At 42.2% G+C, this 17,921-nt stretch overlaps 1 protein-coding gene across 2 annotated transcripts in view; it reads left to right on the top strand.

Moving 5' to 3' along the window:
• The first annotated feature begins 4,516 nt into the window (after positions 1-4,516).
• The window catches only part of LOC120027181 (rho guanine nucleotide exchange factor 2-like), a 47,313-nt gene continuing 33,908 nt past the window's right edge, over positions 4,517-17,921 (top strand). The window contains exons 1-3 of one of the 2 annotated variants that reach the window (XM_038972056.1): positions 4,517-4,591; positions 6,057-6,096; positions 6,591-6,735. In XM_038972056.1, the coding sequence (XP_038827984.1) occupies positions 6,718-6,735 (18 nt within the window). In that variant the 5' untranslated portion in view covers positions 4,517-4,591; positions 6,057-6,096; positions 6,591-6,717. Of the gene's footprint in view, positions 4,592-5,583; positions 5,876-6,056; positions 6,097-6,590; positions 6,736-17,921 lie in introns of those variants that run through there. The other variant, XM_038972055.1, reaches the window with a different exon arrangement.

Consider the following 17,921-nt stretch of genomic DNA (forward strand, 5'->3'; position numbering starts at 1 on the left):
TATTCTAAAATGGATTAAATAGTTTTTTTTCTTCACCAATCAACACACAATACCCCATAATGACAAAGCAAAAACAGGTTGAGAGTTTCGCAATGTATTAAAAATAAAGAACAAATAACATTTACATAAGTAGTCATACCCTTTACTCAGTACTTTGTTGAAGCACCTTTTGGCAGTGATTACAGCCTCAAGTCTTCTTGGGTATGACGGTACAAGCTTGACACACCTGTATTTGGGGAGTTTCTCTCATTTTTCTCTGCAGATCCTCCCAAGCTCTGTCAGGTTGGATGGGGAGTGTCGTTAAACAGCTATTTTCAGGTCTCTCCAGAGATGTTAGATCATGTTCAAGTCCGGGCTCTGGCTGGGCCACTTAAGGACATTCAGAGACTTGTCCCGAAGCTACTTCTGCGTTGTCTTGGCTGTGTGCTTAGGGTCGTAGTCCTGTTGGAAGGTGAACCTTCGCCCCAGTCTGAGGTCCTGAGCTTTCTGGAGCAGGTTTTCATCAAGGACCTCCCTGTACTTTCTCTGTTCATCTTTCCCTCGATCCTGACCATGCTTCACCTTAGGGATGGTGCCAGGTTTCCTCCAGATGTGACACTTGGCATTCAGGCCAAAGAGTTCAATCTTGGTTTCATCAGACCAGAGAATCTTGTTTCTCATGGTCTGCGAGTCCTTGGGATGCCTTTTAGCAAACTCTAAGCGGGCTGTCATGTACTTTTTACTGAGGAGTAGCTTCCGTCTGGCCACTCTACCATAAAGGCCCGATTGGTGGTGTGCTGCAGAGATGGTTGTTCTTCCGGAAGGTTCTCCCATCTCCACAGAAGAACTCTGGAGCTCTGTCAAAGTGACCATCGGGTTTTTGGTCACCTCCCTGACCAAGGCCCTTCTCCCCTGATTGCACAGTTTGGCCGGGCAGCCAGCTCTATGGAGAGTGTTGGTGGTTCCAAACTTCTTCCATTTAAGAATGATGGAGGCCACTGTGTTCTTGGGCACCTTCAATGCTGCAGACAGTTTTTGTTACTCTTCCCCAGATCTGTGCCTCGACACAATCCTGTCTCGGAGCTCTACGGACAATTCCTTTGACCTCATTGCTTGGTTTTTGTTCTGACATGCACTGTCAACTGTGGACCGTTATATATACAGATTTGTGCCTTTCCAAATCATGTCCAATCAATTGAATATACCACAGGTGGACTCCGTTCAAGTTGTAGGAACATCTCAAGGATGATCAATGGAAACAGGATGCACTTGAGCTCAATTTCAAGTCTCATAGCAAAGGGTCTGAATACTTATGTAAATAAGATATTTCTGTTTAATATTTTTAATACATTTGCTAAAAATATTAAACAGTTTTCACTTTGTCATTATGGGGTATTGTGACGAGGAACATTTAGTATTTAATCCATTTTAGAATAAGGCTGTAACGTAACAGAATGGGTCTGAATACTTTCTGAATGCACTGTATGAGCACATGCATTCCAACTCACACTGGTATGGGCACTCTGCCTCTCTTGCATGGACACACACACACACACACACCGCCCAGAGAGTAGCCATTGTTGGACAACATCTCTCCCCCTCCCCTCACACACAGAAAACACCACGACAGGTCCAGTCAGACAGTGTTACAACCACAACACACACATACCTCCTTGCCTTGACACGTATCAGGAGTTACGGAGACAACCTCTCATCTGCAACTATAATTATTGTGAACTAGTGAATGGTAGTATGTATAAGTGTTCGGAGACTTTCTTTCCAGAAGAGAGAGACCCTTCCACTTCTATGTTGGTTACTTTTGCAGACTTTCCCTTTCTGGTCTTCTCTCTACTTCGATTCTGCAAATGTTTCAGGATATTTTATTGGGAAATGTGATGTCTGTATGTATTCGTGGAGGATTTCTATATTTCTAACTGACAATGCCTTTCATACTTGCTCCTGAGGGGATAAATAAAGTTCAACTGAACTGAATCTCCCCTTAGTGTGAGTCTGGAGAACCTGGACCCCGAGGAGATGGAGAAGGTTCTGGGTGCGGCGCTGGATGTCCGGCGAGGGGGGAGGGATCCTCGGAGGAACCCCATTACCCAGGAGGGCTCCCTGTCCTCCCTCACAGAGGAAGAGGCAGGGTCTGACTCGCAGCACTACTCCGTATTGGAGGTGAGCCTGTACAATCAGGGTTGTGTGATTGGACGAGCAGGCTGTCACTCATTCTAAATTGAGATGCATGTATTGAGAGAACCATAGGGACTTTTAATGCTATGAAAGTTGTGGGATGAGCAAAATGTAATGTTTTTTGTTGTTATTGTAATCTTAAAGTACACTACCGTTCAAAAGTTTGGGGGTCACTTAGAAATGTCCTTGTTTATGTCAGAAAAGCAATTTTTTTTGTCAATTTTTAAAATAACATCAAGTTTATCAGAAATAGAGTGTAGACATTGTTAATGTTGTAAATTATTATTGTAGCTGGAAATGGCTGATTTTTAATGGAATATCTACATAGGCGAACATTATCAGCAATCAGCAGCCTAGAAAGCCAGCATCCCGGAGTCGGCTCTTCACTGTTGACGTTAAGACTGGCGTTTTGTGGGTACTATTTAATGAAGCTGCCAGTTGAAGACTTGTGAGGCGTCTGTTTCTCTAACTAGACATTCTAATGTACTTGTCCTTTTGCTCAGTTGTGTACCGGGGCCTCCCACTCCTCTTTCTATTCTGGTTAGAGACAATTTGAGCTGTTCTGTGAAGGAAGTAGCACACAGCGTTGAACAAGATCTTCAGATTCTTGGCAATTTCTCACATAGATTAGCCTTCATTTCTCAGAACAAGAATAGACAGATGAGTTTCAGAAGAAAGTTATTTGTTTCTGGCCATTTCGAGCCTGTAATTGAACCCAAAATTGCTGATGCTCCAGATACTCAACTAGTCTAAACAAGGCCAGTTTTATTGTTTCTTTAAACAGAACAACAGTTTTCAGCTGTGCTAACATTATTGTAAAAAGGTTTTCTAATAATCAATTAGCCTTTTAAAATGATAAACTTGGATTAGCTAATACAGCGTGCCATTGCAACACAGGAGTGATGGTTGCTGATAATGGGCCTCTGTACGCCTATGTAAATATTCCATAAAAAATCAGCCGTTTCCAGCTACAATAGTCATTTACAACATTAACAATGTCTACACTGTATTTCTGATCAATTTGATGTTATTTTACTGGACAAAAATGTTGCTTTTTCAAAAACAAGGACATTTCTAAGTGACCCCAAACTTTTGAACGGTAGTGTACAGTTAGTCGGAAGTGTACATACAGTTGAAGTCGGACGTTTACGTACACCTTAGCCGAATACAGTTAAACTCAGTTTTTCACAATTCCTGACTTTTAATCCTAGTAATAATTCCCTGTTTTAGGTCAGTTGGGATCACCACTTTATTTTAAGAATGTGAAATGTCCGAATAATAGTAGAGAGAATTATTTATTTCAGCTTTATTTCTTTCATCACGTTACCAGTGGGTCAGAATTTTCATACACTCAATTAGTATTTGGTAGCATTGCTTTTATATTGTTTCACTTGGGTCAAATGTTTCGGGAAATGTCCTCTGATCTGATGAAACAAAAATAGAGCTGTTTGGCCAATAACCATCCTTATGTTTGGAGGAAAAAAGGGGAGGCTTGCAAGCCGAAGAACACTATCCTTACTGTGAAGCACGGGGGTGGCAGCATCATGTTGTGGGGATGCTTTACTGCAGGAGGGACTGGTGCACTTCACAAAATAGATGGCATCATGAGGAGGGAAATTATGTGGATATATTGAAGCAACATCTCAAGACATCAGTCAGGAAGTTAAAGCTTGGTCTCAAATGGGTCTTCCAAATGGACAATGACCCCAAGCATACTTCCAAAGTTGTGGCAAAATGGCATAAGGACAACAAAGTCAAGGTATTGGAGTGGCCATCACAAAGCCCTGACCTCAATCCTATAGAAAATTTGTGGGCAGAACTGAAAAAGCGTGTGTGAGCAAGGAGGCCTACAAACCTGACTCCATTTCACCAGCTCTGTCAGGAGGAAATGGGCCAAAATTCACCCAACTTATTGTGGGAAGCTTGTGGAAGGCTACCCGAAAAGTTTGACCCAAGTGGAACAATTTAAAAGCAATGCTACCAAATACTAATTGAGTGTATGTAAGCTTTTGACCCACTGGGAATGTGATGAAAGAAATAAAAGTTGAAGTAAATCATTCTCTCAACTATTATTCGGACATTTCACATTCTTAAAATAAAGTGGTGATCCTAACTGACCTAAGAGAGGGTATTTTTACTCTGATTAAATGTCAGGAATTGTGAAAAACTGAGTTTAAATGTGTTTGGCTAAGGTGTATGTAAACTTCGGACTTCAACTGTATATGTAAAAATAAAGATTTTTTGCTCCAACTTGTTGTTGGGTCACAGGAGCAGTGCAATGCTCATTTTGTGTAATTGTGCGTAAAACAGGAGCAGTCGAACCAGCTGCAGGGTTGCAGTGCATCGGCCCCAACCCTCAGTGTGGCGCGTCACAGAAACCTTCAAAGCACGGCCCCCCGACCACGCTCCGACTGCTACGGTAAGCCTACGCTGCACGCCTGTGTCGTGTTCATTATGTACCAAACGAAGAAAACGGGGAGGGCCTACCTGGAACTGTCCAATAAGAAACACAGGTTTTTGTTTCCTTTTGCAAAACATTTTAAAAGTGTTCTGTTGTGTGCCCTAATGAACACAACCTGTGGTCAGACACAAGTTCACAGGGTTAAAGGGGTCACATGGGCTGCCTGCGGTCATATTCTGTATCCCTTCACCCTGAAGTGTACACTAGTTTCTCCCGTATTTCTTACACCTGTCTGTCCATTCCTTTTTAAATTCAGTCCATGAAGGGGAGTACACACTTTCTGGAGAAGGGTAGAGAATTGGAACGCAGCCAAGGAATGTTACCTGAAGCGCTAAAGTAGCTGTTTCCAATGTTTTCTGGGCAGAGTGTATCCTTGTAGTCATCTCTAGATTTGAGTAAGTCTATAAACTCCTGACTCTTCCCAAACACTGCTCTGACTGCAGAGGGTCTTTCTTGCCTTTATGCGGTCTGTAACGTATCTGGACTGTGTCATTGTGCCTTGTTTTTGTTTACACTAGTTGAATAATTTTGTAAATGTTATGTGGGTATATTTAATTATTATAATTGGGTATCGTAATTTGCACTAAGTGCATGCCTGTTTTTGTTTGTCAATGATTGTCAGTTTGTGCACGTATGTTTGTCAGGATTGTTACTCAGTGTGTATGTGTTTGTTTATCACTGTTTATGTGTGTACTGTCTTTCACTGTTTGTGTGTACTGTGTTTCAGTTTGTGTGCATACTGTCTTTTGTCTCTCAGTATGTGATTCTTAAGGGTTAGATTGTCCGTGTGTGTGTTTCTCAGGGATTTTTGTGTGCCCCTGCCCCTCTTTGTGTGTGTATGCCTCCATCTGTGTGTGTATGCACCAGTGTTTGTGTGTGTGTGCAGCAGTGCGGAAGCGCTCTTCCTGTGTTTGTTCTGTCGCTAGCCCCAGTCCCAGGTTCACAGCAGAGTCTCCATTTCTACTGCTAACTCTCCCATCTCTCCTCTCTTGCTCTGTACTAGTCTCCTCCACTTCAATTCCTGCTCAGATAACCAACTTGGTTTTACTATAATATCTTCCATCATTCTCTTCCTATCCCTCTCTTCTAACCTCTCTTCAAACTCAGTAGCCTATAGGCTATCTGTGCATCTCACTCTCATAACAACTTACTCTTTGTGCTTGGCAAGTTTATTCTTGGTAAAAGATAGCATCGTTTTAATATTGGTTAAAGATAGCACTGCAGCCCTTGAATGAGCATCAGGTGATTGGGACATTAACCTACTTTGTGTGTTTTTTAAAATTATTTTGTTGTGTATTTTTGTATTTTTTTTTGTTCTGCCTTGTTCTAGGCATAGCTGTTATTGAGAAGTTCAGCCAGAGTCATAAGCTTTGGAGAGTGTTTAGGAAGGTGTGTTGAGTGTCTTCTGATCTGTGCATTCCAGAGACTTTACCCTACCGTCAACTTGGAGGATCCACGCAGAGGTGAGTTGCTTTTCTCCCAATTTTCCCTTTTGTGCAAAGGAGGCCGCCATTTTGGATCTATTTCCTTTAGCAAACCGCCGTCTCAATTCTGAGCATGTTTTGTCTCGCGCATTGCAGTCTCCATTCTGGCTCTGTATCCTGTTCTCACGGAAGCCACAGTGCTTTTTATAGTTGTGTCCGATGTTATTAAATGACCATTTACAGTCAATCCTAAAAGCGGTCTGCAGTGATAATATGCAATCTGGCATTCCTCTCTTTCTCCACTTTTCTCCCTACTTCTCTTCGCTTTGTCATTTTATCAAATCATTTTCCTTCCTATAATCCTCTCTAAATCGTTCCCGTCTTCTGTCCCCCTCTCCTCTGTAATTCTTCCCTTTGCCAACCTCCGTCCTCTCATCCTCTCACAAACTTATGTTTTCTCTCTTTTCTTTGTATAACTTTCCTGTCCTTTCCCCTCTCTTCTTTTTTAATGTTCTCCTTCTCTCCTCCCGCAGTGTGGATAGTGACCTGGGTCTGCTGCTCTGGGGGAGAGAGGGAAGCTGGACAGAGGTCGGGAGAGACGTGGCCCGGGAGGAGAAGACAGGCAGCCCTTTAGAGCGCACCTTCAGTTTCCTACGCAAGATGGCCGGCAACCGCAAGGTAGGAGAAGCCTACTTTCTGCAGTAGAGTCAATCGTATTTTTATTGACATTGATGGATATGAATGAAGGAGAGACCTTTAGAGGAGAAACAGTGTAGAAGATCGGGATTCCATCCCTCGCAGACATGGGATCACATATGTGCCATTGATGGCGGCCTTAACCGCCCGACCAACCCACCACAGCACACAATATCTAAAACCCGTTATACATCTAAGGTCTCTTCCTAATAGGGTAATATCGTTATGACAACAAGACTGTATAGTAGTGCTGATCATATTGAATTGCGGGCCCGTAGACTTGCTACCAAAGTAATGGTAGAGGAGACAGTGAGTCAGAAAAAAATTGACCTTTGAACAAGGTGTGTTGGCTCATGACTGAAATGGAATGGCGACCAATAAACATACTACATGTCAATAAATATGTCTGCATATATTTGTTTGTCATTAGTTGGTGATATCGGAATCATTTTGTCCCATAAGTAGCCATTAGTTGTGATAACTGCGTAGAGTCAACCTATGAGCTTAGAGACCTAGGAGGTTGTGTACTTATCACACAACAGAGTACATACTTCTTGATTATTGACTTCTGTTGGTTACAGTGGACTTTGTCCATGGTCTTTAACTATGTAGTATACTGTGAAAGGGACTGGTCATTCACTTGCAATGACTGACCACTTACATTGAGTAACACTACCAGCAAAACATTACAATGGAATCAATGTTTTTTTACAGATTGGCACTCAAATAATTTCAATTAAACTGTTTATTACATATTCAATACGTATGTTGATACTTTTTTGTGTGTTTCAAATCCCTGAAATTCCCTGAGATATTACTTGTACTTGACTATGTACTATTGGGAGTGTGTATGTACCAGTTATGTCCATCAGAGGGCAGAGTAAATCACTTTATTTTGTTTTGAGCACAGTAGAGCTTTGCAGTCAGCTTTTCTCTCCCTCCCTCACTGTCAACCCTCCTGCTACCAGTTAGAATCTGGTAGAGGACAGCTAGGTGTTGGTAGCATGGTCCAAAAGCGGTTTCTGCTAACTCCTACAGTTATTGTCATGCCAGCCTTGAACAAACAGATCTAGGCTAGGGATTTTTTTGGCACTGGTGCATTAAGCAGCCCGACAATGCTGAGTCAACCATCAGAGCTTGTACAATCCATAAACTGAAGGGACAATGGCATTCAACACTAACAGTCTGACTAATTTAGCGTGACTCAAACTTGCTCTTCCCTGTATCAGACAGAGTTCGCTTGGACTTTAAACATCATGTGCACACTCATACATAGGCACACACACTAGTGATCTCTCACTCACTCACTCACTCACTCTCTCACACACACACACACACACACACACACACACACACACACACACACACACACACACACACACACACACACACACACACACACACACACAACTCACTTACACCCACACACACACACGGTCATGGAAGAGTGTTCCAGGGAATTTATGACAATGTTCCAGCATATACTGCCTGGAGGCCATGAGAACATACCATTGGCAACACACTGTAACACATGTCCCATGGGAGTCTGGTTGAAAAATCGAACTATGCCTCGACCCCGGAGAATGTTGTATACACTTTATCTACTTTTTAAACAAAGTAGCCTACGAATACTATCCACGTCAGGGGGGTCTAGATAAATAAGAGTACTATATGGAGCCTAGCCAATGGTGATCCAATGGACAGTTGTGGTTTATCTTTTACAGGCTGGTTTCTGTCTGACATGCCTAGTTATCATAACAGTTTGCTTACCCAGTCTGAATGGTTACAGGCTACAGCAGGTGAGCCCTGTCTTCAAGGCTGATTCTGTGTAACATTATGTGTAAAAGACCGGGTCAAACCAGTCGTCCAAACTGCCTGTGTATGTTTAAGACTGGTTCTTTCTTACAGATTCTGATTGTGATAGAAAACTGGAGGGACTTTATAAATGGGGCGGGACTGAGTTGTGTGGTGTGTGTTAGAGCTGTCCCCCCCCCCCCCCCCAAAAAAGAACTGTGTACTGATCTTGTCTGATGCTTAAGCACGCTGTTTGATTAAATATTTAAGACACACAAAAGACTCAAGAGGGAGCCGGAGATCAAGATGGCCTAACCAGAATAAATAAGTCTGTTCCAGACCCCCCTCCTCCCACTGTTGCTGACCATCGCAGATTCTGCCCTTATGCTCCTGAAGTTGCTACTAATAGACTACACCATGGGTCGGCAACCTTTTCCATCTGGAGTGCCAATTTCCTACCGATTTGCATGCCAGTTAAGATTTTCATATACACATTTTCGTTGAGCAGTTTTCAGTTTCAATTTAATTTATAATAGTCTTCATGTCAAAATCACTGTCATGGTTCTAAATTCTATCTAAATAAAATTGATACAAATCTTAAACTTTCATTGCCAACTATGTAAAAAATAGCTTACATAAAGCCAACAAATAGAAACATTGCAGCCAGCAGGTAGAACATTTTCTGATTTAAAAATAAATGTCCTATAAATCACATTGGCTATGCAAGGCCTGTCTGCAACAAACTTGAAACATTGTATCAACTGTGTCCAGCCTGAAGCTTGTGCTAGCAAACTTGCAACATTGTATAAAATATTCTGGGGCCTCAGTTTCCTGCCCAGTGAGCTCGGGACAGACACAGTTGTAGGCTATTTGTGCAAGGGATAAGAATTCATCAGTTATTTTATGTTTCCACAGGATCAGAGCATTACATTTTTCCCTTTCATGCCAAGTGGTTATCGAAAGGGAGAGAGCTGGAAATATTTTTCAAATACATCGAACTTTTGTAATTGTCAATGGATTCTAAAAACAGACTTTGTTTACTTAGTTTGAGGATAAGAAAAATCTACTTTTGAGTAGCTCCACAGGTAATTAGTGGTGGTGAGTTAAGACGATCAGAAATACTATCAGACATCCCCAAATGGGCACATTTGATAGGTCTACATTTGTGTGCAGGCCAGGTAGCCTAGGCCTACTTCTGTATACGTATTCAGGTGCGCGTCCTTAACATTTGATAGGAGCGCTCCAAACAAAAGACAATGAATAAATTGACAAAACTCGTAAATGGAATGAAATAAATCAAAACTTATTTCTCACAAGTGTAGCATAGGTTGTTAGCTCTGCAAAAAACCTGTCCACTCTGACAATGAGAACGGAAACCACTATAATAATAATATTGAATGCATTATCAGAAAATACCGTAACCAAACCAACATTGTAATGTAATGGGGAATTGATAGACAGTAACAATCAAAGAGCAAACAAATCACGCAATGAAGTTATGAAACAATGAATGCACATGAAATGGCAGGAGAGAGCGCATTCTGGAGAGAGAAGTGCCTTGTGCAGCTTAGCCACTCCCACCCTTCTTGGACCGTGGCATCCCCGCGGCCTCCTCGATGAATTAGTCCACTGAGACGGGTGTAAATCAGACGGTGTCTCGTGTGCCATGAACCAAAAATATATATATATATTTGTGACTGCTAGACTAAAAAAAATCTTGATCGACCAAAAAACCGACCAGTCATCTAAATGGAGTCAGCCCTTGTGTTTTGACATAGTATTATGACGGAATGTAAACAGAACTTCAAAATGTGCAAGTGTGAATTTAAGTACATTTAATGTTGCAATGTTTTGCATAGTAATTGAATGTGTGTACAGTATTTTCAACTGCTTCAACTCTTTTCATGACTTCCTGTTTAACTCCGGCATCTGCCTGCTCTCTTAGTGGGGAAAGCTACAAACCAGACTTAAACTGAAATGAAACCTGCCTCACAGATTTTCATTAAACACTCTGAAACAACAGAGGAGTGTCCTGTAAGCATGCTCCAATTAGCCGGCCTAGATAATTTCAAGTTAAAACTAAGTTGTAGGCTATAAAAAGCAGTTGAAACTAGTTGCAATGACTTCCTTATGACATCTTTCGTGACATCCTGGCCAGGTTGTATAGGTTATTATCAATAAAAGTCACAATCTGTTTCAAAGGACAGCCTCTGGTCTCTGATTCAGGAAGACTTCTACACTAAACTTAGTCACCTCTGACCTCCACTTCAGTTAATCCTCCAAGTGGCAGTTGTGCCAGAAAGACCTAGAGGTCCCACGAAAGTCAACTAATAAAGGCTTTATAGAACATTCATGAAGTCTTTTATAAGCACTACATATATTTTGCTTCAAGACAAATACCCATGGATCAGTCAGTCAAATAAATAATAACTATTTGCCATGCTTACCCTAGTTTCCCAGTCCCTCAGTTGCAGTACAGTATTTGAGTAAAAGCAATTTTTAAACCGTTTCGGAATTGAAAACCAATATTTGGGTTTCTTATTGGACTAGGTCCAGGTAATCCCTCCTCGGTTTGGTGCCCAATAAACACAACCCAGTCTTTCCTGTAGGCCCCTAACACTTCATAATCATACCCACTTTAGTAGAGCAGTAGCCATTTAATGAAAAGTATTTGAAAAGCATTGGTAGCACGGCACCAGGGTGTATAGATCTGCTAGCTTTTATAGGGTGTGTGTGTGTTTTTGTTTTAAGCGCAAGCCAACATCTGGAACATGCTAATGATTACAAGCCACTGATTACGTCAATTGAGTGTCAGCTAATTAAGCCTCGTTTGGAGTCAAATTGTGACACTTGCATGACTGGTTTTGGAGAACCGCTTTAATGTGTGTATGCATTCATGCATGTGTGCTTTGTACAAGTATCTTGTTAAGGCACAAAGCAGGGGCCATTTCATGCTGGTCTAATAAGCTAAACACATGCACACAGACATTAACATACAGTATGTAATACAACTACGGTCATTACCATCTGTTCCTGTACAACCAATAATATCATCATACTGTTCAGTAGCTGCCAATGTTTGTTTGAGTTGGACATCTGTAGTAGATGTTCCTTTGTGATAGGTGTTCACTGTTTATTTGCTTCGTGTAGAAATGTTGAGAGGTTGACTGTAGGGAGCAGAAATCCCTTGAAGATGTAACACACATCTGTACAACATTTGTTAGGGCTTGAGTGTTTTTTATCTTCGCTCTTCATGTGTGTGTCCATGCGCAAGTGTGTGTGCGTGCGTGCATAGAGTGCCTTCAGAAAGTATTCACACCCCTTGACTTATCCCCCCCCCCCCAAATTTGTTACAGCCTGAATTCAGTTTTTATTTTCGCACCCATCTACACACAATACCGCATAATGCCAGTGAAAGCATGTTTTTAGGAATTTTTGCAAGTTTATTGAAAATGAAATACAGATATTTAATTTACATAAGTATTCACACCCTTGAGTCAATACATGGTTGGCAGCGATTAAATCAAATCAAATTTTATTTGTCACTTGCACCGAATACAACATGTTTAGACCTTACAGTGAAATGCTTACTTACAAGCCCATAACCAACAATGCAGTTTTAAGAAAAATACCTAAAATAAATAAAGTAACAAATAATTAAAGAGTAGCAGCAAAATAACAATAGCGAGGCTATATACAGGGGGTAACGGTACAGAGTCAATGTGTGGGGGCACCGGTTAGTCAAGGTAATTGACGTAATATACACATGTGGGTAGAGGTATTGAAGTGACTTATGCATAGATAATAACAGAGAGTTACAGCAGTGTAAAAGAGGGGGGGGGGGTGTCTTTCTGGGTAAATCTCTAAGCTTTGCCCACCTAGATTGTACAATATTTGTAAATTATAATTTAAACAATTCTTTAAGCTCTGTCAAGTTGGTTGTTCATTGCTAGACATCAATTTTCAACTCTTGCCATAGGTTTTCAAGCAGATTTATGTCTAAACTAGGCCACTCAGGAACATTTAATGTTGTCTTGGTAAGCAACTCATGTTATTTTGGTGAATTTGTCTCCCAGTTGACAAAACCAGGTTTTCCTCCAAGACGATTGTCAAACTCGTTCCACAGAGTGCTGAGTGTCTGCGGGTTTTCGCACCTCCCTTGTACTTGATTGATGTATTAAGGCCTCTAATTAGTGAAACAACTCCCCTCACCTGGTTGTCTAGGTCTTAACTTGAAACTAAAAACCTGCGGACACAATGCCCTCCATGGAATGAGTTTGACACTCCTGCTCTAGGATTTTGCCTGTGCTTAGCTCTTCCGTTTCTTTTATCCTAAAAAAAACTCCCTAGTCCTTGCCAATGACAAGCATACCCATAACATGATGCAACCACCATGTTTGAAAATATGAAGAGTGGTAGTCCTTGACGTGTTGTTGGATTTGCCCCAAACATAACGCTTTGTATTCAGGACATGAAGTTAATTTATTTTGCCACATATTTTGCAGTTTTACTTTAGTGCCTTATTGCTAAGAAGATGCATGTTTTGGAATATTGTTTATTCTGTACAGGCTTCCTTTTCACTCTGCCATTTAGGTTGTTATTGTGGAGTAACTACAATGTTGTTGATTCATCCTCAGTTTTCTCACAGCCTTTAAACTCAAACTGTTTTAAAGTCCATTTCCTCTCCGGCAACTGTGTTAGGAAGGATGCCTGTGTCTTTGTGGTGACTGGATCTATTGATACACCATACAAAGGGTAATTAATAACTTCACCATGCTCAAAGGGATATTCAATGTACGCTTTTATTTTACCCATCTACCAATAGGTGCCCTTCTTTGTGAGGCATTGGAAAACCTCCCTGGTCTTTGTGGTTGAATCTGTGTTTGAAATAAAATAAAACAATTTAAACCTTTATTTAACTAGGCAAGTCAGTTAAGAACAAATTATTATTTACAATGACGGGCTACACCGGCCAAACCCGGACAACGCTGGGTCAATTGTGCGCTGCCCTATGGGACTCCCAATCACGGCCGGTTGTGATACAGCCTGGATTTGAACCTGGGTGTCTGTAGTGACGCATCTAGCACTGAGATGCAGTGCCTTAGACCGCTGTGCCACTCAGGAGCCCAATTCATTGCTCGACTGAGGGACCTTACAATTATCTGTATGTGTGGGGTACAGAGATGAGGTAGACATTCAACAATCATGTTAAACACTTCTAGTCCATCCCCTTGTTAAGCACATTTTTACTCCTGGACTTATTTAGGCTTGCCGTAAAAGGGGTTGAATACTTATTGAGTCGAGACATTTCAGCTTTTCATTTGTAATTCATTTGTAAAAAAAAATCTAAAAACATCATTCAATTTTGACATTATGGGGTATTGTGTGTAGGCCAGTGACACAAAAGCTCAATTTATTATATTTGAAAATCAGGCTGTAACACAAAATGTGGAAAAAGTCAAAGGGTGTGAATAATTTCTGAAGGCAGTGTGCGTGTGTGCGTCCATACATCTGTGTGTTTGAGAGGGAAAGTATTGTGTATGAATTCGGAGGACCTGAGCCCTAGGACCATACGTCGGGACTACCGGGCGTGGTGACTCCTTGCTGTCCCCAGTCCGCCTGGCCTTGCTGCTATTCCAGTTTCAACTGTTCTGCCTGCGGTTATGGAACCGCCACCTGTCCCAGACCTGTTGTTTTTCAACTCTTAATGATCGGCTATGAAAAGCCAACAAAATTATTCATGATTATTATTTGACCATGCTTGTCACTTATGAACATTTTTGAACATCTTGGCATAGTTCTGTTATAATCTCCACCCGGCACAGCCAGAAGAGGACTGGCCACCCCTCATAGCCTGGTTCCTCTCTAGGTTTCTTCCTAGGTTTTGGCCTTTCTAGGGAGTTTTTCCTAGCCACCGTGCTTCTACACCTGCATTACTAGCTGTTTGGGGTTTTAGGCTGGGTTTCTGTACAGCACTTCGAGATATTAGCTGATGTACGAAGGGCTATATAAAATAAACTTGATTGATTGATTGATGAATTCACTATAGGTGAGTATGCGATGTGTGGGTATATCACAATATGTGTGTCATAGAGTGAGTCAGTGCACCATCCACTCAAGCAGATGTTTTGTAGGTACAGTCGTCCACCCCTCTGCACCCTCTTCTCTCCTGTAGCCTCCTTCTCCTATTCTCTGTTCTGTCATATATTTCTGGTTTGCAACAGAGAACAAATGTAAGTCTAATTCAAACAAGCTACTCACAATAACATTGCTCTCTGCTGTTGCTACATTATCACACTATGAAACACATTCAAACAAACACACCTATGTGGTTATTTTGTCCTGGTCTCCCTGTGCTGGGCTGAATGACAGGGTTTGTGGGTAAAGTCTCTCAGCACCTGGTCATTATCTCACCGGAGAAGGAGCATATCTGTCCATGGAGACACCTACGCGCTGCTGACTCAAAATACACACACATACTTGCATTGGTTTTCACAGTCACACCGACGCACGCGCACACACAGGCACACACAATTCTCCACAAAGCGGTCTGGCTCTGCAGCGGAGCGGTAACCCACAGCAACGCTCTGGTTTCATGCCGACCAAAATTCACCAGAGCTGTGGAGGGAGAGGACTAATAGAGGCAGCACAGTCAAACGTGTCACTCTATCAGTGTCTGCCACCACCCATTAACATGTCCTTCAAAATCAAGAGGACCGTTTCCCTCCCACGCAGACTCCCTAAGATGAAGCCTTTTTAAAAGACGACAGTATAGAGCCCATGGGTGAGTGGTAATGCTCCCGTCTCTTGACACGTATGTGTATAACCCCGAAGACTGGGGTTCAATCCCTACGTCCTTCAAGAGGCTGACATACACTGAGTATACAACATATTAAGAATACCTGTTCTTTCCGTAACATAGACTGACCAGGTGAATCCAGGTGAAAGATATGATCCCTTATTGATGTCAATTGTTAAATCCACTTCAATCAGTGTAGGTGAAGGGGAGGAGACCAAGTTTTTAAGCCTTACGACAATTGAGACGGATTGTGTATGTCGATCAAATCAATCACATTTATTTATAAAGCCCTTTTTACATCAGCCGATCTCACAAAGTGCTGTACAGAAACCCAGCCTAAAACCCCAAACAGCAAGCAATGCAGATGTAGAAGCACGGTGGGTTGGAAAAACTCCCTAGAAAGGCCGGAACCTAGGAAGAAATTTACAGAGGAACCAGGCTCTGAGGGGTGGTCAATCCTCTTCTGGCTGTGCGGGGTGGCGATTATAACAGTACATGGCCAAGATGTTCTAATGTTCATAGATGACCATCGGGGTCAGATAATAATAATCACAGTGGTTGTAGAGGGTGCAACAGGGCAGCACCTCCAGGAGTAAATGTCTGTTGTCTTTTCATAGCCAACCATTCAGAGTTGGAGACAGCAGGTGTGGTAGAGAGAGCGGGTCCAAAACAGCAGGTCCGGGACATGGTAGCACATCCGGTGAACAGGTCAGGGTTCCATAGCCGCAGGCAGAACAGTTGAAACTGGAGCAGCAGCATGACCAGGTGGACTGGGGATAGCAAGGAGTCATCAGGCCAGGTAGACCTGAGGCATGGTCCTAGGGCTCAGGAAGGGAGAGCAAGAGGGGGAGTGACTTAAATTAACACCGGATAAGAAAGGAGAAAAACTTCAGATATAAGACTGACCCTAGCCTCCCGACGCATAAGTGCTGGAGCCTGAGACAGGAGGAGTCAGGAGACACTGGCCCTGTCCGACGATACCCCCGGACAGGGCCAAACAGGCAGGATATAACCCCACCCACTTTGCCAAAGCACAGCCCCCACACCACGAGAGGGATATCTTCAACCACCAACCTACTACCCTGAGACAAGGCCAAGTACAGCCCATGGAGATCTCCCCCACGGCACAAACCCTCCAGTGCCTTTCCGTTCACCTTCCCGCCCCTGGGCCAGACTACACTCAATCATAGAACCTACTGAAGAGCTGAGTCTTCAATAAAGGCTTAAAGGTCAATACCGAGTCTGCGTCTCTCACATGGATAGGGAGACCATTCCATAAAATGGAGCTCTATTGGAGAAAGCGCGGCCTCCAACTGTTTGCTTAGAAATTCTAGGGACAGTAAGGAGGCCTGCGTCTTGTGACAGTAGCGTACGTGTAGGTATGTATGGCAGGACCAAATCGGAAAGATGGGTAGGAGCAAGCCCATGTAATGTTTTGTAGGTTAGCAGTAAAACCTTAATCACTCCTAGCCTTAACAGGAAGCTAGTGTAGATAGGCTAGCACTGGAGTAATATGATCACAGTTTTTGGTTCTAGTCAAGATTCTAGCAGCCGTGTTTAGCACTAACTGAAGTTTATTTAGTGCTTTATCCGGGTAGCCGGAAAGTAGAGCATTGCAGTAGTCTAATCTAGAAGTGACAAAAGCATGGATTAATTTTTCTGCATCATTTTTGGACAGAAACTTCCTGATTTTTGCAACGTTACAAAGATGGGAAAAATCTGTCCTGAAAATATTCTTGATATGTTCGTCAAAAGAGAGATCAGGGTCCAGAGTAATGCCGAGGTCCTTCACAGTTTTATTTGATTAATTGTCAGATCCAACAGAAGATCTCTTTGTTTCTTGGGACCTAGAACTAGCATCTCTGTTTTGTCCTAGTTTAAAAGTAAAACATTTGCCACCATCCACTTCCTTATGTCTGTAACACAGGCTTCCAGGGAGTGCAATTTTGGGGCTTCATGGGGTTTCATCGAAATGTACAGCTCTGTATTGTCCGCATAGCAGTGGAAGTTAACATTATGTTTCCGAATGACATCACAAAGAGGTAAAATATATATATAGTGAAAACAATAGTGGTCCTAAAATGGAACCTTGAACACCGAAATGTACAGTTGATTTGTCAGAAGACAAACCATCCACAGAGACAAACTGATATCTTTACTACAGATAAGATCTAAACCAGGCTAGAACTTGTCAGTGTAGACCAATTTGGGTTTCCAATCTCGCCAAAAGAATGTGGTGATCGATGGTATCAAATGCAGCACTAAGGTCTAGGAGCACGAGGACAGATGCAGAGCCTTGGTCTGACGCCATTAAAAGGTAAATTACCACTTTCACGAGTGCAGTCTCAGTGCTATGATGGGGTCTAAAACCAGACTGAAGCATTTTGTATACATTGTTTGTCTTCAGGAAGGCAGCTTTTAAAAAATGTTTTGAGAGGAATGGTAGATTCAATATAGGCCGATTCGTTTAAAAAAAATATTTTCTGGGTCAAGGTTAGGCTTTTTCAAGAGGCTTTATTACTGCCACTTTTAGTGAGTTTGGTACACATTCGGTGGATAGGGGGCTGTTTATTAT

The sequence above is a fragment of the Salvelinus namaycush genome, chromosome 32 (assembly GCF_016432855.1).
Source record: "Salvelinus namaycush isolate Seneca chromosome 32, SaNama_1.0, whole genome shotgun sequence".
Lineage (NCBI taxonomy): Eukaryota > Metazoa > Chordata > Actinopteri > Salmoniformes > Salmonidae > Salvelinus > Salvelinus namaycush.